The sequence below is a fragment of the Cyprinodon tularosa genome, unplaced genomic scaffold (assembly GCF_016077235.1).
Source record: "Cyprinodon tularosa strain WSP-4 unplaced genomic scaffold, ASM1607723v1 ctg224, whole genome shotgun sequence".
In the NCBI taxonomy this organism is placed as follows: domain Eukaryota; kingdom Metazoa; phylum Chordata; class Actinopteri; order Cyprinodontiformes; family Cyprinodontidae; genus Cyprinodon; species Cyprinodon tularosa.
In genome coordinates, this window is record NW_024038835.1 from 405878 (window position 1) to 432857 (window position 26980).

Sequence of the window (26980 nt, forward strand, 5' to 3'; positions counted from 1 at the left end):
ACTTCCAAAATGTTAAATGGAAAAAAAAAATAAAATAAAAAAACAGACACGCAAGCTTTGAAAAACATTTATTGATGATATTTATCTGCATTGTCAAATTGTTTGAGTTGGTAGTGTAAAGCTGATTGGAAAAAAACACCATCTTTAGTAACAGATATACAGTAGGTAAAATACAGAAATGCAGATGGTGTTTAAGGGACATCCTTCAAATAACAGCACCAACATCTGTTAAGTCCCTGTTTCACAGTGATGCAAAGAAAATGGAAATAATGAATAGAATAAAGCAAGCAGAAAAAAATTTATAAATCACAATTTATTTAAACAGTTAAAAAATGTTTTCTACTAAACCAAAGACAGTATTCAGTTTCAAAACATGCAGGACAAGTTCATTTTTGCAGGACAAATTCATCCATGAGAACAATTATACAAAATGGAAAAAAAAAAAAAAAAAAAAAAAAAAAAAAAAAAACTACTTCTGCCACAACAGACAAATCAGATAAAAGTAGAACCATCCCGGCCTTTGTTGTTCTTTTAACGGAAATCACAAAGCATGACATAGCAACCCACATGGGGCGCTTTTAAAGTTTTAAACAAAATTTAAGAACGAAAAGTGGCACTGTAAAAACGTTCCTCTTCAAAATCTTGATATGACCTTGCAGAGCAATCCAGGATCTTCATTTCCTATCATGAGACCTGGAACGACTATGAAACAAAATCAACTGGTAAATATTTTGCATTGATAATAAAAACAAATGTGTTCAGAGTAAATATGGTGTGATCAAGCATGGGCCAGTATATATATATATATTCAAATAGAGCTCTATGAAGAGAATTTTAATAGTTTAGAATTTTTCAACCTTAAACACAATTTACGGTAAACCAGACACCCATTATCGTCTTGGAAATAAATTCTCTCTTAAACAATATTTTTGTGTGTGAAAAAAATAAATGTAACTACTCTTTCAACATTAATTGAGCAATGTCCCACAAACAAAAGTTGGTAACTAGTGTCGGACTTAACTGGAAACTTCCTACCGCTGACTGAGGAGCCCGGCATGAAACACAGAACCAAGGAGAAATTAACTTTATCTGTCCAATTCATTAATAATTGACTTTTGCTTTCATTGCCTGCAGATGAGGCCAAATAAAGTAAGATACGTGTTCAGTCTTAATAATTGTGTGTCACTAAGTCATTTAAATGTGGCAAAGCTGACAAACCAAACCAAAGGTTGCTGGCTCACATATGTGCTCATTTCTATTATTTTAACCTCTTTTTCCACCTATGCCAAAAATTATGCCCCGTATATAAAACTGCAGCTTTAGTGCAAAATTAAAAACTTCAGCGGGGTACCGAAGAGTATATCGTTAATCTTGGTTTTCATTGACTAGCTCTAATTTATTAATTCAATAAATATATTTCATGAGTATGACAATCTCATCATAATACTATCTTACAAAGTAGGGGTTTTTGATTGAGAAAAATATGGTCATTAATCTGATTTTAAACTGATAATTCGTATTCTTTGCGTAATAAGAAATTGAAAACGGTAAATATTTGCTTTATGTTTAGTATGAAGGCTTTTTAATTTTACTTACCACAGTGACCTGAAAGCATAGTAACAGTAATGAGATATTACTATTATGGCCAAAAATATTTCCAAACAGCCAAATTAATCTCCTAAACAAAAGATATATCTGGTGGCCATCTTTCAGTCCCATGGCAAAAGGTGGCCCTTGGCTTTTTAAGCTATTCTCTTATTACAATCAAAGAATTTTAAACCATGAAAAGATATACATTTTTTATTTTTAATCAAATAATTTCCAACCAGCCCATGCTTTGATGTGATCTGCTTTAACTGTACCTCCTTGATCTGGAGAAGGATCGTGAACGCTTACGATTCTTGTCTCTGGACAAAGACCGATATCTGCGTCTTTCTCGTGACACAGACCTGAAGGTAAAATAAAAATGTTTGCATTTCATCATATAAATGCATAATTTAAATATAGTTCTTCTTAATCTTACCTGCTGCGACTGCGACTCAGGCTTCTCCTCCTGGGTGATCTATGAAGTGTATTGTGTAAAAACAAAAAAAACAAAATTGAAACAAATTCAGAGAAGGCTATACTTTCCATGTCAATACTGAACCCTTTGGGTATTGGATCCCAAAGGGGCATGAGGTAAAAACTGGAGGGTGGGCACACTTATTTTCCCATTATTTAAAAGGATTGGCTTCATGAACTGCAGCAAAGCCAGCTCATAAAAAAAATGATTCAAAATGGACCATCATGTAGACATTTCTATGTACAAACCAGATTTTGGGGCTCGACATAAAGACTTCCTTAAGCCACATTAGCCTTCTGATATTTCCACTCAGATCTTACATTACAGTGCACTTCCTGTTTTTAATATTGATGTTTATTCATATGTTGTGAGGCTTAAATTAATAAAAACACAAGTGTGAAAGGATTTGCAGTTTAGAAAAACAACCCAAGATGCCCTGATGTCGAGCCTTTAAAATACACCCATTAGATTTTGCAAGTGAACATTTTGGAACTGCCAATTGTGTTTTAGAAGAGTTTTTTTCTATAAAGACACACTTGATCAAAGAATAGAACTGCTCAGGAGCTTTGAAAGATCCATAAGATATAATAACTACAAAAAGCAGGATAAAAGCAACTTACTATTTTTTGGGGTTTAGACAAGATAGAAATGACGCAAGGAAGCCAGACTGATGGTGAGGGAGGTCGAATTGCAGAGAGGAATTGCCACATGATGCAAATGTTGCACTTAAGAAGTTGCTTGGTGAGTGGTTGGGGGGGGTGTTGTAGCTGTAGATTTTTTTTCCTGCTTTATTTTGGGGGGAGTGAAGAATACTGACTGATGTAACCCAGCGGCTGTTCCCATTGATACAGCAGATTGTAGAGCATAGAAAGGGTAAAGGAGATGATTGGTTGATAATTTGAAGTGGACCACTGTTGTTCGGATATAGGTCGGAGGACGCACAGGAGGAGGCTGGGAACTGCATGCTCAGGAACCAAAAGTTTGATGGGACCTGATGGCTGGCGGTGGCGCCTGGGTCATGTGACAACACCAGCCTCGCTGGTCAGCCATCACATGATGCTGAAAGAAGACTAGTTGACTGACTCAGATGGTGAGAAGCGTGGTGGTGACTCTGCAATGGGGTTCAGTTTTATTAATAAAATGGCAACTGAACTCAAAATAAATAAATAAATAAATAAATAAATAAATACAACTTCAGATACTTATGTTTAAATTATATATGAAAGAAAAAACAGAAAGACAGAAAAAAAAAAACAATTTTGGGAGTTATAGACTCCCTTGCAGGCATCTGGATTTGGTACAGCCTTTTTAGGAAGGGGAAAACAGGTGGGATAACTAAAAAATACTTTACTTCAATGCAAAACACCATAAAAATGTCCTTTATGCCGAATTTCATATACCTATAGAGAAATAAACATGGCCATATTCACAAAACATCTTTAAATAGAAAAATCTGAAGAATCAAAGAGGTAAGAAATACTCAAAAGGCATTTCCGTTTCTATGTTGCATTTCAAATATATTTTGCTCCACTGCTGAGTCTGCAATGAACAAATAAAACTGGACATCCTTGTTAACTACAGGTCCACAATACGTCTCAATCCTGTGTTTGCTGCCTCACCATGCTCTTCATGTTCCTAAAACCTTTTCCCTCCACAAAGTTCCTTACTTCGGTGTAACCACGCCACTCATGGCAGCATAGGCATGGTTAAATATTAAGAATAGGTATATTACCTTTTCGAATTTGACCTGTTTGTATGCCAGTTCACGTGGATGTAGCATAAGCAACATTAGCAATATGCCACCATTTTTTTTTTACCATTGTTTCCTGGTCTCTTGCAGAATAGGGAAAAAGCTACCCAAACAGCAACCCTTACCAACTGCCTGTAGGGGATAGCAAGGCACCTAATGTTAGCACCCTTTCCAGCAGTGTCTTCAATATAGAGGAGGACCAAAATGCACTTTGTGGAGAGCATGTTCATGCGGCTTTTCTGGTTTGCTCAACAAAGGTTTTAATTAAAGACCAACACTCATGTTTTAAACGTCAGTTTTCTGGTAGGGCACTGCTTTATTTTGATCTGACAAACTCCAAACAAAAAGCAGTAAAAAAAAAAAAAAAAAAGTGGTTAAATTGAAGACTTTTACAATGAACTCAATCATTTAGATGAAGGCCTTTTTTGCTACAGCTTCTAGGTCAAAAGGCTAAAGCTGCCTTACAGAGTATTCAGAATTTTCGACGAGGCACCACAAGTATGAAAGATTTTGTGAAAATGGCCATGGATTATTTTTTATTATATGTAAAAAAATTAGATGTCATTTATGATCGCTATCTTAAGCTGGATTGAACTGCGACGATAAATTAAGATAAAAAAGATTTAAGAGCCCTAAACTGGTTCTGTTTCAGTAAATTTAGAGTAACTGAAAGGAGTAGAAAGCATACCTGCGTCTGACTGGGGGACTACGTCGCCTAAAATCATCTCGGGGTCGTCTGCTCCATGATGGAGGAGGGCCGCGGCTCCTGGAGCGCTTCTCTCCAGTCGACAGCTCAACACGCACACGACATCCACACATGGTTCTATGCAGAATAAATACAATATGCATTTACTTATCCACACCTACTTTCAACTCCAAATTACTACGGTCGAAAATGCAAGCTGTACATGTATCAATCTATTCTGTTTAGCTATGATTGAGAATGGGGATGAATAAATAGCCCGTTTTGAACTGCCTTTCAAAAGGTTGGAGCTTTCAAAGCCGGTGTAGCATTCCCATACACATTTACCATATTACTTTCACTTTTTCAGCTCTTAACTTCCTGGGGTTTTATTCTTTCAAGAGACGTAGGACAACTAGAGATTCCCAGGACTTGTTGAAGGGTTGGGTGTTTTGAGCAAGCTATCTTGCAGTGCTTTGTTTCACCAGAAGTGGCAGTAACTGAAGGCTAGTGTACAAAAGGGGTCTTTATATCTTCAATTTGTCACTCAGTTTATCAAAAATTTGCCTACTTTTAGATCACAGGTTAGACGCTAGCAGCCAGCTTGTAAAAATCAGCATAAAATTATTTTATAGTACACACGGTATAAAGGCTTCTGGAAAGCAAATGATTACAAAGTCAAGGTATTAATTCTTTGTTCATTTGGCTTGATTCTATAAATACGATTTTGAATAACTTTTTTTGCTGTAGATATGAAGTTTACCCGGTATTATAATAAAAGAACAAAATAGTATTTTTTCATTTTTTTAGCAATCAGTGTACATGAATCACAGCAAAAACTATCAGATGCAGGTTGGTAATCAAAAAAATTCAATGTCCAATGACTAATTACTGTTTTTTTACTGATTACTAATTTACTGGTCAGTACTGTAGGTGGTTAAAAAAAACAGTAGTGTATTCTTGTTACTGCCACCTGCTGGACTGAAAGTGTAGTGCAGTTCCTCTCAGTCTGACTGTGCTGGAGCTTTAAGGGTAAGATTCCTTTTAATGCAAAAGGGGCTATGAGGCATTTTGATAGACTATGGGTAGTACAGGACCTTATATTAATCAAATATTTAATTCGTTGAAGTTTTTTCCCCAACAATAGAATTATAAATTTACCACTAAAACATTACCTGCCATCCAGTTCTCTTACAGCATCGGTCGCATCTCTAGGATCTTCAAACTCTACAAAAGCAAAACCTGGAGGATTTCTGGCCACCCAAACACTTCTTAAAGGGCCATAATAGCCAAAAGCCCGTTCTAACTCTGTCTTGTTTCCATTGTTTCCTAGATTTCCCACGTAAACCTTGCAGTCTAGAGGGCAGTCACGGTGGAAAGCAGGATCTGAAAAACAAACAGATAGCAATGATCCTAGTTTGTTGTTTAGATATTTAACGATTTTTCTTCTGTTGTAATTTTTCCCTGTTAATTCAACCAAAACACACACAAAAAAAGTCTGTCACACATTTTCCCATAAACAAAAAAAGAGCAGAAAGATGATAAAATCTTATTTTGTCCACCCTTTATCAAAAGAACTAAATAACCTTTGCCAAGCAACTTACAGCAAAAATAAAGCATTAAAAAACATCATGTTCAATGAACTCAATAAAACTAAGGAAAATATCAACATATATATAAAGAGAAACATAAGGAAAAACCAACATGAACCTCTTCATATCAATACTTCCTAAATATACTAAGTTTAAATATTTAAATGAATTGACAAATATACTTATAACTTTTGAGATGTCCATGAGGCGAACTCCACAGTTTTACCCCAGTAACCAAAGGACACATCCGATTATGTGCAAATCAAAATGATATTTTCTCCTTCTGAACTAATTTTCTAAATGGAAAATGTGTGGTATTTTTTCCTGGTTAATTTTAAGTAGTGATGCACAATATTAAAAATTTCAACAGATACCTATTATTTTCTGCTTTGCATGACCGTTACCGATTCTGATACCGATAAGTTCATATTTAATAGAATCTTTGCATAGTCTGAGGCTTGTGGTGGATACAGCCAGCGGCGTAGGAAGCGGGGGGGACATGTCCCCCCCAATATAAAAGCCAGGTGGATATGTCCCCCCAAAAAAATTGTACCGCAAAATATTAGATTTTGACATTTTTTTACAAGCGTGCTTTTATTTTGAAGGCGCAGCATAGCGTTACGTCACTGTACTCCCCCTCCCCTCTCTGAACTGCTGAGTGAGAGTGAAGGGAGGGAAACAGCGATACAGAAGTCAGAAACTTGTGAAAGAGGTAAAATGGTCTGTCGGGATGCTGCCTATTTAAAACGTCTTTGTTGTCAGTTCACTTTCATATATAGAAACTGAATCTTTTTGGTTTAGTCATCTTAGTCTTGTACGAAAGAGGATTAGGGCCACTGGAAAAAAAAAAGGTTAACAGATTTTTAAATTTTTTTTTAGTTTAACATGGGTAAAAAAAGTACGAATTCTGACTTTTCTCAGAATTCTGACTAATCTCAGAATTCTGACTTTTTTCTCAGAAATCTGACGGATGATTAATATTTCTAATCAATTTACAGTGTTTTTTTTTTTTTTTGGGGGGGGGGGGTACTATACAGATATATATACCGTATTTTCACGACCATAAGGCGCACCGGACTAAAAGGCGCACTCTCAGTTATGTGTGCCATTTCTGTATTTAACACACACATAAGGCGCACCGGACTATAGGGCACGTTTTTTATATACAGGTACAAGTCCTCTACTACCTTTAAATACCTCTACTGCGTATTTAAAAATACAGCGGGGGCAAAACTGAGTATGACTGTGCTTTATTCATGTATTTATTACAAAGTATTAATCAAACCTGGCAGCTGGCCGTGAGACAGACACATCGCAGATGACACAGCGCTGTGATCACTCCTAAATTAACTTAAAATCCTGAAACCTGCTGACGGAATATGTTCGCTTTTATTGCCGGTATCCTGGTGCCTGCAGCTAAAATTATTTAGATGAAAAACACCTGCCAGCAGCCGCGGTGAACCCCAGGCTGCCCAGCCTACAGGCTGCTGATGAAGAGATTTCTGCTGTCAGCGCACCGCTGGTATGTGGGGGTCTGAGCGCCTCCGACAGAAATAGATAATCTGGATGAACTGACTGCAATTATGAAGTTTTCAGGTGGACTTTCTCACTTAAAAACATATTAAAACTACTTTATTCCCACTGATCACAGCAAATATAGCTGCAAGATTTAGATTATTTAGATGAAAAAACACCTGCCAGCCACCGCGATGAAGAGGAGGAGACCCGGCCCAGAGGCTGCTGTTGAATTAAGTTTTCAGGGAGAAAAATACAGCGGGAGCAAAACTGAGTATGATTGTGCTTTATTCATGTATTTATTACAAAGTATTAATCAAACCCATCAAAGTCATCATCCTCTGTTTCTGAATAAAACAGCTGCGCTAAATCAGACATGCCAGTTTCCCCTTCTTCGCTGTCAGTCACTTTCCGTGCAGCGCAGCTCCTCAGAAATAATGCCGGCTTTTGCGAAAGCTTGAACAACAGAGCCAGCAGACACGTTATTCCATCTACGCGTCAACCATTGACTTTGCATGTAAACTCGCTGCTTCTGCTGCACCTGCTGGGTCCGGTTCACACCGATGTCGAGCAGCGTTAATTTGTTTCCCCATGTTTTTCACATCAGCTGTGAGATGGGCACGCATGGAGTTACATATTAACAGCGATGGTGAGGGGTGGAAAAAAAACACCTGGCCTCCTTACATTCAGCCACTCTTTCATCATCTCCTCAATGAGGTGGTCTCAAAAGTCGCAGTTACAACACACATAAGGCGCACCGCACCATAGGGCGCACCGCACATTTTGAGGGAAAAAAAAGACGTTTAAGTGCGCCTTATAGTCGTGAAAATACGGTAAAACAAGAAGGTCTAACTAAAAAAATAACCAGAATATATGTTTAGAGTAAAGATTTACTACTTGTACACAAGCACACAATTTCAAATCTGCTGAGCTTGCTGTGCAAGAAAATGTAAAATATACGTATAAAGAAATATAACAGGAAGTACTGCTGAAACAAACTAAATGTTAAATAATGTAGATATTGGTTTAAAAAATTCTTCAGATTTGGAAATTTTGAAGGAATACATAATTTTGAAATTAATCAACAAATCTGGTAAAAAATAAATAAATAAAAAATAAAAGTTGCACTTTTTTACTTGAGGAATTTGTTGAATAACTTCATAATTATGAGTTTAACTAGTTGGAGGTAATGCTACACTTCTCTGCTTCCTGTCCTGCTCATAAAAGGTAAACATTATAAACCCACCATTCATTTTCTACACAACACAAATGTAATATAACAAAAGTATGTTTAAAAACAAACATGTTAGCATCAAGCCATAGCCATGTCTGTTTTAGAGACTAGCTCTCTTGTTTTAATGACCTTCTGCTCCTCCATTTATAAGGGGGACCCCTCGGGCACATCAAAAGTTGCCTAATTCTGTAATTTTCCACCAATGTGTCACTGGCCATCTCAAACAACTCACATCTTTATCAGTGAAGCTGAATGCTCCACATCTCTACCTTCATGGTGCCCATCTACATTAAGATCCAAAATTCTGAGATTAAAGTCAGAATTCTGAGAAAGAAGTCAGAATTATGACTTTTTTCCTGTATTAAACTGAAATAAAATTTAAAAATCACTTAACTTTTTTCAGTGGCCCTAATCCTCTTCGGTAGTCTTGGGCTGATCACTCATCCAATATTTAACTGCTAACTTTCTCTAGATGTTTGCCACGCTAGCCAAAATGTTATTTTTTTATATATATCTCATTTCAGTACAATGCCACCACCAACTAAAAGGCTTAAACAGCAGTAGGACTTACTCAGATTTTAAAAAAAGAGAAACGTCAGTGTGAGTAACAGTCACCTTACACAACTTGTGTTGAAATTAGCCCGGTCTGGGATTTTTTATTTTTTGTGGTTTTGATTCGCCGAAATGGACAGATGTTATACCTGCCGCGCTCCTGATCGTTAGTTAAAACCACAGGGAGAATTAATTTTAATTCTTAGCAGCGAACTGCTGCACAACCACTAATTAACCAACTAATTAACTTCTGCATCTTTATTTCCTCAAATAAACTGCTGGCTCCTCTTTTTAGACTATAAACAGATTAACACAACATTGACAACTCTGTAGTTTTCTCTGTTCTGTACTGCAAATTGGAATTAAAGGCGCCATTTCTACCAAAGGTCGGGACAGACTGGCGCACCAGCACCTCCTGACCCCACTAATGGACAGGGTGTACAGAAAATGGAAGGATAGATGGATTTCTACCAAAGATTTAGAATGCGTTTTTGAACCAGATGCTTCAAAGCGCCCTGTCCATAATTCTTCAACACACTGTCAGCTCCCTCTGTCAGTCAATCTATATAAATTCATTTTTGACCATTATTGCAAGTTTGACAAAATAAAACATATCAAACTTTGCACTTCTGTGGCCTACTGAATTGTTTTTAATCCAACTGAAATATTTGATTTTCTAGTGTGATGCAGACACTAAATATGCCAAGGGCTGAAGCCCTTGAAAGACATCTCCCTTTGCTTAATAAAAGACTCCAGTCATTTTGTTTGGTGATATGCTCACATCTTATGAACAAATGCACTATGTAAATTTTAAATGCATTATTTTTGCAAGACACATTTATAAAGGAATAAAGTAAAAGATTAAATAGCCTTTTTTTAAAGTAGCGTACTTAAGACATGTTTCTGTTGAATATTTACGAATCTCAGATTTCCGACATGTGTCCCCCCCAATTGTAAACATATTCCTACGCCCTTGGATACAGCTATGAAAAAAAAAAAAATTAGTAGCACTGACTTGTCTATAACAGAAAAAAAAAGAGGTTTTGGCTCTTCAAAATTTTTTTTGTGTCGTCACACAAAAAAGCAGTCTTTTGCTTTAATCAAAAGCAGAAAAAGACAATTCAATACAAACACAAAGAGCATCCCTTGAAAACTTATTACTGAACGAATCAATGGTTTAACTGTAGAAGTCTTTGTGAAATCCAGTATTTTCAAATATAAGATTATATGCACTGTCACTTAGTAAAAAAAAAAATGGAAGCAAAAGTCGATGAAAAGAGGCCATTAATCTGTGACTCCATGCGTGCCCATCTCACAGCTGATGTGAAAAACATGGTGAAACAAATTAAAGCTGTGCTCGCTGTTATTCAACCGCTCGACATCGGTGTGAACCGGACCCAGCAGGTGCAGCAGGTGCAGCAGAAGCAGCGTGTTTACATGCAAAGTCAATGGTTGACGCGTGTATAGGCGCAGCAAAAGGTCCCGCAGCGCGTTTTGAGCAGCAGGCGCTGCGCGGGAGCGTTTAAGCATCTGCCAACGCCCTGCTGCTGCTCGAGATGGAAAAATTGAAGTTTTGCTGCTGGACGCGCCGCATCAACCAATCAGAGAAGCTGATCTGGGAGCTGACAGCGAGACAGACACATCGCTCTGATGACATATGATATTAAGGCAAATGAAAAAGGCTGGATGGATGAGGAGATGATGAAAGCGTGGCTGAGGCAGGTGTATGTGAGGAGACCAGGTGGTTTTTTCCACACATCACCATCGCTCTTAATCTGTGACTGCGTGCCCATCTCACAGCCGATGTGAAAAAAAAAAGGTGAATCAAATGAACGCCGTTATCCCGGGGGTCTGACAAAGGAACTTCAACCGCTCGACATCGGTGTGAACCGGCCGTTCAAAGTAAGGCTGCAAGCGGCGTGGGAGCGATGGATTACAGACGGAGACCACAGTTTCAGGAAAAGTGGAAGGCAGCGCCGGGCAAGTTACGCCACCGTTTGCGGATGGATTGTTGATGCTTGGACTAACGTGTCTGCTGGCTCTGTTGTTCAAGCTTTCGCAAAAGCCGGCATTATTTCTGAGGAGCCGCCCGGCACGGAAAGTGACTCTGACAGCGAAGAAGGGGAAATTGGCATGTCTGATTTAGCGCAGCTGTTTAATTCAGAAACAGAGGATGATGACTTTGATGGGTTTGATTAATACTTTGTAATAAATACATTAATAAAGCACAATCATACTCAGTTTTGCTCCCGCTGTATTTTTCTCCCTGAAAACTTAATTCAACAGCAGCCTCTGGGCGCGTCTCCTCCTCTTCATCGCGGTGGCTGGCAGGTGTTTTTTAATCTAAATAATCTAAATCTTGCAGCTATATTTGCTGTGATCAGTGGGAATAAAGTAGGTTTAATATGTTTTTAAGTGAGAAAGTCCACCTGAAAACTTCATAATTGCAGTCAGTTCATCCAGATGATCTATTTCTGTCGGAGCCGCTCAGACCCCCACATACCAGCGGTGCACCGACAGTAGAAATCCCTTCATCGGCAGCCTCTAGGCTGGGCAGCCTCCAGGTTCACCGCGGCTGCTGGCAGGTGTTTTTCATCTAAATAATTTTAACTGCAGGCACCAGGATACCGGTAATAAAAGCGAACAAATTCCGTCGGCAGGTTTCAGGATTTTAAGTTAATTTAGGAGTGACCACAGCGCTGTGTCATCTGCGATGTGTCTGTCTCACGGCAGCTCCCAGGTTTGATTAATACTTTGTAATAAATACATGAATAAAGCACAGTCATACTCAGTTTTTCCCCCGCTGTATTTTTAAATACGCAGTAGAGGTATTTAAAGGTAGTAGAGGACATGTACCTGTATATAAAAAACGCGCCCTATAGTCCGGTGCGCCTTATGTGTGTGTTAAATACAGAAATGGGACACATAACTGAGACTGCGCCTTTTAGTACGGTGCGCCTTATGGTCGTGAAAATACGGTAGCTTTTTGAATGTTAAAAGCTTGATCAAACCACTGAGCCATTAAGCTTATCATGCTAACCTGACTAGCATCTGACATCCATACATCTGTGGTAAAACTTAAGTGCAGCCCGTTCTTATTGATCAAGTTGTGGATGCGTGTTGCGACTACCTCTCTAAGGGCAGGCAAAGATGTGTCCGATAAGAAGCGATGCATCAGGATGGTGTAACGTGGCTCCAAAAGTGCTATCGAATTACATAAACCCTGGTTCTCTATGACAGAAAGAGGCTGATTGTTGACTGCTATAAATTCCATCACTTTGTCGTTAATAGCTTTAGCTTTTTCACTATCACTTGAAAAGTTTTTACAGCTTTTTAAAGCTTTCTGAATGAAGAAATCTGTCCTCCGTGTTGTTATCTTAGAACTGCTACCTGCCACCGCAGCTGCTTCGCACTCTATTAGCTCAATACTTAGTAATGAGCTATTAGGTTAAAAAAAATCTGAAGCCTTCTTTTCTCCTCTTTGAATTCTTGCTGAACAAGTTTTGCAAACCGGAAAAAAGATAAAAATAAAGTTTGTTCAGTAACAGGTAATGAAGGAGCCACGCTTGGATCCTGCTAGTAAGGCAGCGCCAAACCCAGCTTTGGTGCTGCTCTGCCTGCATAAAATGATGCAAAATTTGATGTATTTTCTATTTTTAAATCGAAAAACTTTACGAATCATATAAAAAAAAAAATCCGCCGAATCAGCTGATATTTTATCGGTCTGATAAATAATGTGAATCACTAATTTTAACATCTTGCTTTACACATAAGTGACAAAATCTTCAAGGTTTAATATACTGGATTAAAAAAATTATTTACTGGGGTGTTCTTGATTATCAACTGTGTGTATAATTCTCAAAACTCTCTTCTTTAATGTAAAGTAATACTTTAGTGTAAAGTTTTTTATATTCGACTGATATGTGTTCCCACAGACTCCTACACAGTTGTTTAAATGTGACACAATGATTGAACTATATTTTCTTTATTTCACAATTTAAAACTTCCTTCACTATTTCTAAAGCCATCAAGCAAACACCCATTTTAGGACATAAAATATTTAGGGATTCATGTGAAACCAAATAAAAAGGACAACCGTTTTCTTATAAACACACACACAAAAAAAAAATCATACCTCCCATTTCAACGATCAGCTTGATAGTGTCTTATGCTCAGATACTTCTGAAACAAATGCAGAGATATATTGTTAGTCTTACACTTGAAGTTTATTCAGCTACATGCACTTAATTTCAAAGAGTTGAAAACCAACAATATGAAAATAACAATAATAATAGAAATGTAGATTTGTATTTTCCTTTTTCAGTGTTTTATTGTCATACTGTCACGAGTACAGAGCAATGAAATGAACTGCGAAATCTGCATTTAACCTATCCCCTTGGGGAGCAGTGGGCTGCCATTGTGCGGCACCCAGGGAGCAGTGTGGGGGTTGAGGGTCTTGCCCAAAGTGGTAGTCTGTGGAAGAGGGGCTTGAACTCAGAACCTCTGGATTCCAAGCTCAAGGGCCTAACCACTAGGCCGCCACTTCCTTATGTTGGTAAGGTGGCAAGTCTCCAATCTTGCAAACAGGGAGCCTGGGATCGTATTCCCCAGCTGAGGGGAATGAGCTGCCAGCATGGGTCCTTAGGCAAGACCCTTCACTCTAATGCCTGCTTTGGAAAGTAAAGGCCTAGTGGTTAGGGCGTTGTATTTGAAATCCTGAGTTCAAGCCTACAGACTGCCACTCTGGTCCCTGAGCAAGACCCTTAACCCCACACTGTTCCCAGGCGCCACAATGGCAGCCCATTGCAATACAACGCAGGAAAAAAACTTTTTATTATACTTCATCCAATCATTAGTAAAAATGGGATGGTCCTTCCAAATTAATGTAAATAAAAAAAAAAGATCCACAAGAATATTGAGGATAATGAGATTTTCGAGTTTGAAGCAAGACTAAAAAGCAAAGCTGTGAGAATTCGGTGAAAAATAACCATTAGATGACATTTTTCAGGCGCATTTTGAAGTATCGCATTAGAAGAGCTTGATAGAAACAGCAAAATTCATATCAACTGACTAAAAATGTTAACACCCACTTGGTTTGTCTTTTGACTTAAAAGAAAATCATAAAGAAAATAAAGAATATGCGTTGTGGAGGAGATGGAAATTTGTTGAATAAGTTCCGATATAGCAAACATTAACCTTACTATTTCAAGCTGTCAGCTGAATGCAAGCATTGCACTCATCACTGGTTGGCTAATATTGACTGGCATGATAAAAGAAGTACAACTTGCCTGGTTGCAAAAGATTTATTAAAACATACCGTAGGCTATTTTCTGTTTATTACAGCCATGGCTAACATCAAACGTAGTACGATGTTATACTTTACATCGCCAGGTTAAATTGCTTCAATGGGTTCTGCAGGGCCGTCTAATTCCAATTTTCTTCTTTTTGTGGCATTTTTAAAGATTACAGAAAATTTGCATGAATTTTATGGAAATAAGTGCAATAAAAGCAGGAACACGTTCCCATGCAATGCAGCATGTAGTATTTGCATAAAGTGCAGCAGGTGCTGAAACAATATTGCTGAAGGCCAATTTGATTTTCAGCAGGAATGTTTGTTTCAGGGTGATGATGGTCTTCACAGAATTAGGAAAGAAACTGTTCCGACTTTTTCTGATGCAATGTTCCTCAATCATTTTCTTTCCCCTGTTGGAAATCAGTAACTATTTACTGGATACTCAGGTAGGATCTGCAACAATGAGCCTCACCTGGTGAAGCATAAACTAGCCACCATTGTTTTGATGGGTGCTTTAAGGAGTCTATGGTTGTTCCTGTAGCACCGCTGTGCAAGACTTAGATCACCTTCTCTATAGTGGGTCTTCTTATTGGTAGATAGGAGACCCACCACAGTGGTGTCATTTGCAAACTTCACAACCATGATAATGGGGAGGATAGTCGGGTATCATGTGTAAAGAGAATGAAGCTGCAGGAATGAAAACGCCACCTTACTATGTGCCCATACTGAATTTGACCTCAGTTCAACATTTCAAATTTGTATTATTTCTCTATTTAACACCTCTGATATGCGGACCTCTGCTCTCCAGCCGGGACCCACACCAAATGGTTTTATCGAATATGGACCAGAAACCCCTTAACCACAGCTTTTGACGCTAAAGTTAGCTGCATGAATGAAGCAGCTTAACAAGGAAGCCTTTAACCCTTTTTATCATATGCGTTTATAAGTCACCGAAATTAAACTGCATGATTCAATATCATTATTCTAACGTTTTCTAATAATATACCATACTTGTTTAAAATAATTAAATATCAGTGTGTGGTAATTTCACAAAAAATTTGATGCTATGCTAAGAGCTAACCCTTTCTTAGAATCTGCCACAATAAGAGACCAACACCGCGAGCATTGGCAAATCACGGTTCACAATAATGTTTTGCAAGAAGACGTTAAGATAAGCATGGAAATAAAAATGCAACTCACCCTTTTATTCAACTGTTATATCAGAAAGTACAGACGGCGTATTTAACGATACCTCTTAACAAGAGGCTAATATATTAGCCCGTTAGCAAGCGACACCGCTGCAGAACGCTCTGCTTCTTCTTCGTTGGTTGGTTGGTGAACTGAAACGATGCGTTTTAAATAACACTGACACCTATCGTTCAACTGATTTTTTTTAGCGCCCTTTTAAATTTTACACACTTTTTTAAATCACAAACGTCAATGTATTTAAATTATACTGTATGCTATTAAATAAGATACAGAACATAACTTTTCTTCCCAGAAAGTTTTTAAATAAAAAATCTGATTGAGACTCTGTTTAACCAACTACCTTCAGTACACATCTAAATGGTAAATACAGTAGAGGTTCTAGACCAGATTTACCAGGAGGTTAGGGAGGGGTGGTTTTTTTGTTTTGTTTGTTTGAATGAAACAAAAACAGGGCAAAAGTTCATAATTGATGTATTAAGTAACACAGAGAGCCATTTGTAGCTCTGGAATCCTCATGTGTTGCAGAAAATAAACTGTGATCCTTACTCAATATGACTAAATGTAAAAGTGCATTATAAATAAATAAAATTGTAAAGGTAAAAAAAAAATAAAAATAGTCAAAGACAAGAGACGTATCAGTGGCGGCTGTTCTAATGCATCTCAATTTATTTATCATACATTTTTTTCTGTATTACGTATTTGTTACAGGGGCCATAACAGGAGTCAAGACCAGTTATACAGAGGCACTGGTCCCTGGTAGTAGTGGCAGCATCATACCATGTTTCTTTCTTTTTAGTTTGCAGGAATAACAACGAAGCAAATCCTTATTAATAGGAAAATAATTAAAGCTTTATACAGGTCAATTGAGGAAGAAAAATCTTTTAAGGCTGCAAAAGAGCTAAGACTAGTAGGGATGTTCATTGTGATATATAACTATCATGCTTCTGTTTCTTTGGCTGTGTTTTTTTTTTAAAGAAAAAATATTTGATAAAAAACCCCCAAATATTTCCAAACTTTGCTTTAATTTTTCCTTCTTGGCCACTTATATGCACTTGTATAATGCTGTACTCTAAAGTCCATTAGTAAATTAAAGGGTCTCGCCAAAACATAAATGTTGACTTAAAGTAGCTTTTCAAACCATATTTAAAGCAATGTGTCATTTAAAGCCTATCTATTGTTTTTACGAGTCTATTCTTTCATTCAAATAATGAAGTAGAATAAGACCACCTTGTAGAGATTTTCTTCTCTGACACATTTGGTATTACATTTTGTCGGGTGAAAATAAGGGCATTTTCTCCCTTGAATCATCAGTCTTTCTTTCATGTCAAGCTGACATTTGAAAGCAGAGTATGGAAGTCTGACTGTGATGGACCATTTTACAGCCTAAATTTCTCCTCAAAAAGAACAAAACTGCAAGCCAGAAACACACAAAAAGCAAAAACAGGGAAGAAATTGATTGTAATGAACTAAAAATGCTCTTAAGGGTATTAGCACATTCTCCAGTTGGTAGATGTTTTAACTTTAATATTTCTAAAAAAAAGTCAAGAAACCTCTTTTTTAGAGCAAGCTGCTCAAAATGATAAACTAGTTTAAATAATCTGTGATGAACATATAATCAGACTCCTTTTTTTTACTTTCTAATTTTTTTTTTAATATATATTCTTTGGTTGCCCCTTACAGACCTAAATATTCCTACTATGGGACAATAAAGGAAACTTCTATTCTATATTATCAAATATAAACTATCAGTTTAAGTTTCACTGTCTGTTTATATTATATTTTTTGCTTTTCCAAATCAGACTTTTTGAAAAAACTCTTTTTCTAAATAGAACTACGGTACAAAGACATAAAAATACATATTTAATTTAAAGAATCTGTACTTACTGAAGAATTATTCAGCTTATGTCAGCTTTCTAAATCCATAAGATTTTAAACCAACATTTTTATGACCTTTATCCAGAAATATGACATAATTTTCTTAGCGTGCACCCACCAGTAGGTCACCCAATTTCCATAAACTGCATTATTGGGGGCTGTGGGTAATAATTATATGAATGGAGATTTGTGTAGGCACATTTAATGTGCGTATATATGTTTATATGTACAAAAATAATTTATTTGCTCACTTATGGGACTTTTAGAGTATTGGGACTCAGAAGTTAAATAGGAATCTGGAAGATATTTGATTATATATATGTCATTAATAATTTTACATATGGTTGCATTGCTAAAATGTATTTTTTGCTTGATTATCTAAAAGAAAGTAATTTATTCAAATAAAAAAAGACTAAATACTAAAAACTCCTTCAGCACTCAGCTGACAACTTCCAGAATATAAGCAATGACTTATATTAATCACCAAAGAAAGAGAAAAAAAGTTAAGGTACCCAAAAAAACCATTTGACATAATATGGCGCACAATCTGACCAGTAACTGCTCTCAATTTGCAAGGAGATGGCATATCTGTAATAAACACTGAAGTGCCTGAGTGCTGGCACAAGGGCTTGTATGTGAAGGCAGTTACATGTTGTGTCATCTTGTTCCTAGTAGTGAGAGGTACATCAAAAGACAGCTGCAGAAGTTTTTCAAGTATCTGACAGCCCCTTAAATCAGTTAGTTAAGGTGATTCTGCAAAAAAAGGATGTCCGGTTAAGACAGAAGATAGTATTACAGGCACCTGATGGGGATTGATAGTGATGGCATTTTGGGAGATGAAGGGCTGGGTGGTTGTATAAGGCAATATTCTGGCATGTTTTACTGACTCTCTACGACACGGTGCAGGATGACATATGTGTCTGCCCTCACGTATTCTCTGGCTCTGATATCAGGCTACTGTCACGTGTGCGTCCCACATACCGTACAATTCTACTACATGCCCCAGTAATAAGCACATTTAACCTGGTGATCATAGATCATTTGACTGCTTGCTGACTGTTTAAGCTTCCTGATAATACACGACTTGTGGTATCATGACCTATGACTTCTAATATCTGATATATAGATAGTGCAAACTTGTGAGTAAAATCGACGCCTCTCCTTGGTACCTAACTTTGTCCTTAACAGTTCTTTCTCTGACAGTTTATGTTGAAATAAAATATCTATTTTGTTTGAAAGCTTTCGTGGAAATGTTGTGGTCAATTGTAAGAGGTAAGTATGTATATTAATAAATCAAATAAAATTTCCTCTTTTAGGCGTCAAATGTTAATACGTAAAACATTAAGCGGCCGGGAGAAAATATGTCAATCGAATTTAATTCAACATGAGATAAAGTACTTTGAAAAAGTGTTGGCTTCCTAGCTTATTTCTTATATCAAACTAATTTAATTATGACTTAAAAACAACATATTTAAACACAAAATGCAGCTTTTAGATGAAGGTTTTTGTAATTTTAGAATAAAAAAAATCCAAACCTATACTGACCAGCCTGAAAAGTGATTCCCTCCTAAACCTTTAGACCTTTAGTAACATCAACTCCTATCAAGCGTTTACAAAAGCTTGGAATGAGTCTTTAATTGGTGCTGTGGAAGGATCTTGATCCTCTCATCTTTGCAGAATCTTTATAATTTAGACACACTGAGGGGTTTTCAAGCATTAATTGTCTTTTTACGGTCAATCCACTGCATTACAGTAGAATTTACAGCAGGACTTTGACTAGGCCTTTTCAAAGTCTTTATTTGATTTTTCTTCAGCTATAGTTGACTTGCTATGGTGTTTTGAGCTGTTGTCCTGCTGCAGAATCCAAGTTTGTTTCATAGATCACAGAGAGATGCCTGGATATCCCTTTTCAGTATCTCAAGTGTAGACAAAAAATGTCTAAAAATCTCTGGTTCCATTTATCACAGTAAGTTTTCCTGCTCCTGAAGCATTAAAACTACCACATACCATCAAGCCACCAATATATTTTATCATGTATGTTTTTTTCTTCCTAAAATGCATTGTTGCTATTATGTATTTGGTTATTATACATTTTTTGTTGTTTTTTTTAATAAAAATGGTTTCTTCATAGAATGGTTTATTCATTGTGTGTAGACCAATTAAACCCGTATCACATCAGTGTGATGTACTTCCAAATGCTAGTTAATATTCACCCTCACTAAGCCTTCAAGATGTGCTCCTATCTCTATTTTTAATAAAATGAGCAATAAACAGGACCATTTGTTATTAACCAGGTACTTCATTTTAATGCTTTGATCTGTAAGGCTGAACTCATGACACTCAGCTTGACCCTAAAACGATATAACTTGGAAAACATCTGCCAGCGTTTTAGTGATTACATAAGAACATCGGTAAGTCAACAAACTAGGTTATTGCTCAACAGGGAGAAAACACCACCAACGACCCCTTGGAAGGGTGTAGGTGGGCGGGCAGAAACTGTTTGTATGCTTCATGTTCAAAGGCACCATTGTGAATAAGTGTGACTCTGTGGAAAAAGCGAGTAACTGACGTTTCTGTAGAGCTCTGGCCATGGATCTGTGACATCTACCTCTCCCGGAAAAGTGAAACACAACAAAGAGAAAGATGAGTGCAGCTCGTTCGTGATAGAGCAAACTTGCATATTGCTCTTATTTAATTAAAAAATACAAGACGCAGTATGTTCAGGGACTTGTCTATTATATAAATTGTTATAATCGTATATTTATAATTCTATATAATCAGTGTTTAAATTCAGTTTCAAATAATTAAGATTCGGTATGCTATGCTTATTCTACCACTGATAGTGAGATAATGAGGAAATAACCATAAAGTCTTATTACCCCAAATAAGGAAACGTGTCATGTGTTATGAACTGACATACAGTTGGTTTTCAGTTTATACGTCTACAAAGCTATATATAGCTATATTTCTTGGAGGGTTCCAGTAAATTGCATTGAGCTGACACTCATATCATATATACCACATCATGAACATCTCAGCAGGCTAAATACCTTTGCTCATATAGTGTATGTGTAACAAAGTATGTTTAATAGGAATTCTGTTATATGGAAACAAATAGAAAAAATCACAATATAAAGGGAAAATGTAAAAAAACAAAAACAAAAAAATTACATTTACATTAGATGACACAACCACATATTAATTTAATATATACACAAAGCTATACATTGCAAAAGGGTTCTTAGCTCTTTAAATGTTTCATATTTTGTCAAGGTACAACTTCTAGTGCAATCTTAGTGAGTTTCATGTAATTGGAAAATAATTAGGGGTGGGGGAGTGGGGATGGGGGGATGTTCAAGGTGTCAAAAAATACGAATCTTAAATATTTTGTGTAGATTAATATTCACCTCTTTTTTGCTGTAATTACAACCAAAGTCACAGGTGAAATTACTGATACAGGGCTGTTTGGTATGTGTCTAGCAGCTTTGCACATGCAGAGATGGGGGGCCTGCTTATTTGTTATAAGGCTTTGATCTAATTCACCTTATTTCACCCTCAATAGAACTGCCTGCTCAGATCCTCCCATTTTCATGATATAACCACTATGTTTCACCATGGTGGCCATGTCTTCAGGATGCTGTGAATTGCTTTTCCTCTGGATGTATCACTGTGCTTACAGTCCAGATCGTTCTATTCTACTCTCACCTGACAAGAGGACCTCCTTTCCTGTGAAGCCTACATGGCTTGCGGCAAAGTGAAAAATGTACCTAGAATGACCTTTCAACAGCTGACTCTTTTCACTAGTATCTCATTAAGCGTGTCACTAATTGCTATCCTATTAACAGATTTGTTTATGCTTTATGGATGGCCTTTAGGCTGCTTCCCTGATAATTGCTCTTGTTGACTGACCATAGGTAAGCTTGCAGTAGTGGTGCAATCACTATTTCTTCAGATGATGTATTACTTGGTGTTTCGTGCGATGTTCAAAGCTTTATGCTTATCTATTTCTGCAAAATTTTGCTTGGCTCCTTGGTTTTTCATGACATTGCCTGTTCAAAAATGACCTCCAAGACCTTTACTCAAAATCTATATTTAAACTGGGATAAAAAAAAAAAAGTTTTCTATTTAGGACACATCTGAAACTTTATTTGTGGGGGTTTTAATTTCAAGTGTTGAGTACAATTTTCAATTATAAATTGTTTTAAGGGTTTTGTCATATGCTTCATAAAATATTGCTAGATTATTGCTATCAACAAAAACTACACATTCATCTAAGAAAACCTTTCTGTGTGTAGTCTAAGAAAATGTTCGAAAGCAAAGAGAAAAAAAAAACACCCATTCTAGCTAGAAGATTGCACAATAAGTTGATTTCCTCCCTTCCTCTTCTTTTAATTAGCTCGCAACATTTTCTCAGTTATCTATTTTGGATTCTTGGCAGACCGCTCTAACAAACTCTCTCTTCTGGTGGCAAAAGTTCAGGGATAAAAGGGATCGCTCGGGAGATTACTCCCATGTACGTAACATGGATGCCTGGAACACAAACAAAGAGCATTATGCTGCTCAGCTTTATTTCAGTTATAGCGTGCAGCTTCTCTACCCACCATTTTAGCTTTCATATCACCAAAACTAAGGAGTTCAGACTCAATTTGTTTTCTTAGCACATGTCCTCCCACTGCCATGGGATCTCCTTGTAGCTGTTTAAATAAAACATCTTTTTTTTTCATACATCCACTCAGGGCAGTGTTTTTCAATCAGATTAGTACGGCACATTCTGTTCTGTTTCACTTCCTGATGACTGTGCACAGCCTCTATCCCTGAATGAACTCACCCGCATGCTTCTGGTTCCAGCAAGGCACCCATATAGACAAACGTATATTTGCTAACTGCTCGACAGATGTCAGGACCTTTCACAATAACAAAAAAAATGTGTAAACCAATTGAAATCTAATTAAAGCTTCATTGCTTATTTATAAAGGTCAGCAAACATATATGCTTAGAAGCCATAAATTAGACTGTATGAGAATAAAAAGCGTATGTGATGTGTCGTAATTTGTTTTGTGCGTACTTCTGTGTTCGCGCCCTCAACAAAACAGAAACAAAATGCCTTCCCTGCTTCAGGAAGGAAAAATAACATCTCAAGCCAAGTGTTTCTTTAGAGATCAAACCATGCATGACAGTCTGACTCGAGTCAGAAAAGTTTATTTGACCTCCTTTAAAACTGCGTGACCAAAGAAGGTGCAAACAATCCTCCTAGGTCAAAACAGGTCAAAAGTTAGGGAAGAACTCACTTGACTCAGCCCGACATAGCAGGTCTGTCTTTAGAAGGTCACTTTTAATTAAGCATGCATCTATTTCCAATAACTATCACACATCTGTGGAAGTTTTTCCTTTTTTTTCCTTTTGAATAAAATGTTCTAAAACAAGTGTGTGTGAAAGCTGCTTTCTTCCGTTAACCAGATGGTCGGAGGATTACTCAGCTAGTTGACAACATCCCTGTGGGTTTGCAGAATCAGGTTGACATGTGTTATGTCACCTTCATAATTAACAGAGGTTCATAATGTTCTTCCCAATAGCTCCCTGTTGTCAGCCAGCCATGTCATCAGCAGTGTCTTCCCAGGCTTCAGTACTCACCCATTGGCTCTAAACTGTTTGAGGCTCCTATTTTGTGCCCAAAAAGAACAATTTCTGAATGTCTATATGCTCAAAAATAATTAAATCATATTTTCTTATTCTCAGAAAATAATTTTATTATAAATATACATATAAAAATAACAAGTGCCACAGAAAAATGTAATACATTTCGTGTTAACACATGAATAGCTAAAGCATCAAAACATTTCAAAAGGATAGATATCATTACGTTGTGAGAACTGAATGTGCATTTACATAACTTCTAAAACATCCCCAGTACAAGTTCTAAAAAAACATGCTTGTTCTTTTTAAAACAGCTTTACAAAAAATTGTTTCAAAACCATTTTACTGAAAAAGAGTTCAAGACCAAGCTCTGTGAGATTCCCAGTGAAAACAACGGTTCATTAACAAGCAGATAGTGACATTACAGAAAGTCATGCAGAGGCTATATTCTCCTTTTGAAAATGAAAGACTCCTGGAAATTAGATGCAATTCGTCTGTAATTAAACACATTTATAGTACTGCTTTATAACCTGAAGTTTGGCTGTACACTTTCATTTTTATGACTTTTTCAACACAGCTGGATCTCTTTTACACATAACTGTTAATGTCGTGCATTTCAAGGCTAATATTTCATAGAAGGCTACAATCTCTAGATTAGCCTACATTGTTATTAAATGCCAATTTTAACTACTGCAAAACCAAATTATTCCACCACAATGTATTTTCTACAAATCCAATTGTTAGGTTATGTATAAAGGATATTTAATAGCACACCAGAAGGACCAAAATGTTAAAAAGCAAATAAATAAAAAAACATATCCAGCGACAACTAAGAAAAATAGCTATATGTTACTATACAATTATACAAAAGAAAGCTGAAAAACCTATTCTAAACATTTTAGAAGCATATAATTACATGTAGTATTTGTATAAAATACTTTTTGACTCACAAAACACAGTTCAGAACAACAGCCCCTCAGACAGCATGGAAAATAAGACTTTAACTGGAGTATTGCTGCTTCCTTAAACTGATATCAGGCATTGATGTGCACACTAATCAACCAGCCAGATTGGGATCTGCCAATGGTAGAGAGCGTGGTAGATCAAATACCGAAAGGTCTAAAAATAAATCTGTGCAATTCTAGAGAAAGGATTTCTCTTTGTGGATTGTGATTAGCAATTTGGTTCAATGCCTTGAACTGCTTTGATAGTCTTAATGCTTTAAAAACTTATTTTTCTTAACAAGGATAAAAAAAAAGTATCAGAATTAGTAACTCGTAAAGTACCTTAACCTACACTTATGATGAACTTTCACAGACAGTTGAAAAATTTGCAAAAGCCACCAAACAGTTTTGTTTTTAGCTTTTAGGTCAAACTTATAACACCAGTTATGCTATTATACATGCAAACCTTTGAATGCTGTTCAGTTAACTAGAATTTCATTTACAGTGTACTTGTATTGTTAGTATTCAAAGAAGCGTCGGCGTATCGTTAAGAGTTCAGCTCAGTGCATAAATTAGTCGACCTGAAAATGAAAGGAACATTTGTAGGTCAAGGGGAAAAGTCCTGCACTTTTTTTTTTTTGCAATCTGTTTCCTTACTAAACAACAGTTACAGACAGTTACCTTAATGCATTACCTTGACACTTTGAGGGTACAAATATTTTATACACTAAAATATTTGTGAATGCACTATAATCCTGCTTTACCTTTGATTGTAATAAAACCTTAAATGCAGCCCACCCCCTCCACAGTCATGTATTGAGTAAGAACTTTTTTTCGCAGTGTTTTAAATACTACAACAGTTAGAAGTTTGTTAAACAAAAAAACCCAAAACAAACTACTCTAGGGTTATTTTACATGAACTATGCACTATGTTCAGATTCTTTTAACAGCTCAGGCACAGTTTGTCTAAATAGTCTTTTGATTATTGCAAAGTCCTTTAAACCAGATAATGTTCCTTATTTTACACAAAAGGAGTATTTTGCCTTAAATATCCTATATTGCATCACTTAATACTTTAAACACTTGTTTAATACTGCACACATAGAACATTCCACAATACGTAGAAAGTAGAACAGCTGACACTTAAATTAAAGATTTAACATATTTTTATTTTGTATCTCTAAATTATATAAAAAACAACAGCAACCAGTTTCCTCAATGCTAAAATTAACTAATTCCTGTTCAGGGTTATTCTAGGCTAATAAACACATGAAATGAAATATAAAGTCTTAGATCATGTCTAATAAGTTTAGTTCATGCTCCTTGTTTCGTATTGTTATTATTGTCAGTATTTTGTTTTTTGCCTTAATTCCATTAAATATTCAACAATTTATTTACACTCCACTAGTGAAGTAATTGAGCATTTAAATTTTTTTTGGTAAGTCAAAGAAGTTTAGATTTTGGTCTGAAAGTTTCTACATATTTACAGCTTTGCAGCTAGAAAACAACTTGAAAATTAAAAGTTTTATGACCAGATTTCTTTTGCCGTGCCTTTAAATGTAAATTTACAACAGTGGCAGGATTTTTCTTTACAGATTAAGGTTTGACTTGTAAAACAAGGTCATAAAAAATTACATATTAAACTTTGCAGCTTTATGAAAAGGAATCTCATGTGATGTCACCTGAACAACATTTCAGTGTGTTTACACTCTTATGTAATCACAGGAGGAGCAAGTTAAAACCAATTTAAAACAGCATGCAACAGGTACATCCAGATTTATGAGTGGATTCATAAGCATGATTCTTGTATCTCTATAGTGCTAAAGACGCTAAAAAATATAGGTTCACTTATTTGCATGAGTTAGGTCAACACTTTCCTCACAACAGAATTTAAGACTAGAAATTTCTTCCATTGTAGCCAACAATATGGTTAGTTTTGCGACACCAATACAATGAAGCATAGATGCAGGAGAAGTTCGCTATCATATATGTTCGATGAAGTAAAGACTTGATCAATGTGACAGAAGCAATCTCTGAACAGTATAAAAATACAATTAAAAAGTTACATAAAGTGTTATTTAGTAGGTTCTAAGGTAAAAATACTGTTATTATTAACCACTGCAAGGTAGAGCAAAGGACAGCCAAAGGTCATTCTTTGATTACTATTATCATAAGTGATGCATACATGCTTGTATCTCTTTAACACTGGAAAAATAGATAAGGATACTTCTTTGCATGTCTATACTCCAGAAATGAGAATGTTGATTTGCCAACAAGACAATTATGTTTAAAAAGAAACAATGGAATTTTTCAATTGAGGATTAAGATATGCAATACATTAAACATATTGGTTATAAAGGTCTATAATATATTTGGGAAAAAAAATAAAAAAATAAAAATAATAGCTGAGAATTTTCTGTGCCCTGTAAAAATGCCAGTGAAATCTTAACAAAAACAATCAAATTTTAATTAAGAAGCAAAGAGTCTAAATGTTTATGATCAAATGTTTCCGAAAAGTCTGAATAGTTTTAGCTGAAATATTGAAGAAAGTGGAAAAAATATACAGAATATAGGCGAATGTTTTGTAAATCAAATGCTTTCTTATGTTACAAAAATACATTTATTTTAGAAGTGAAAA

The 26980-nt window shown here is 36.2% G+C and overlaps 1 protein-coding gene across 2 annotated transcripts; it reads right to left on the reverse strand.

Annotated features, from left to right (window-relative positions):
- Nucleotides 1–51: 51 nt before the first annotated feature.
- On the reverse strand, nucleotides 52–16033 carry srsf3a (serine and arginine rich splicing factor 3a). Of its 2 annotated transcripts, none has more exons than XM_038286364.1 (7): nucleotides 15881–16033; nucleotides 13523–13569; nucleotides 5670–5880; nucleotides 4501–4635; nucleotides 2024–2062; nucleotides 1863–1949; nucleotides 52–702 (listed from the first exon to the last, which is right to left on the reverse strand). In XM_038286364.1, exons 2-7 carry the CDS (start codon nucleotides 13527–13529, stop codon nucleotides 675–677), a joined length of 507 nt encoding a protein of 168 aa, XP_038142292.1. In that variant the 5' UTR covers nucleotides 13530–13569; nucleotides 15881–16033; the 3' UTR covers nucleotides 52–674. The 2 variants fall into 2 exon arrangements, with proteins under 2 accessions (XP_038142292.1, XP_038142294.1); XM_038286366.1 differs by having other exon boundaries at nucleotides 13523–13566; nucleotides 15881–16008.
- Between the last annotated feature and the right edge of the window lie 10947 nt (nucleotides 16034–26980).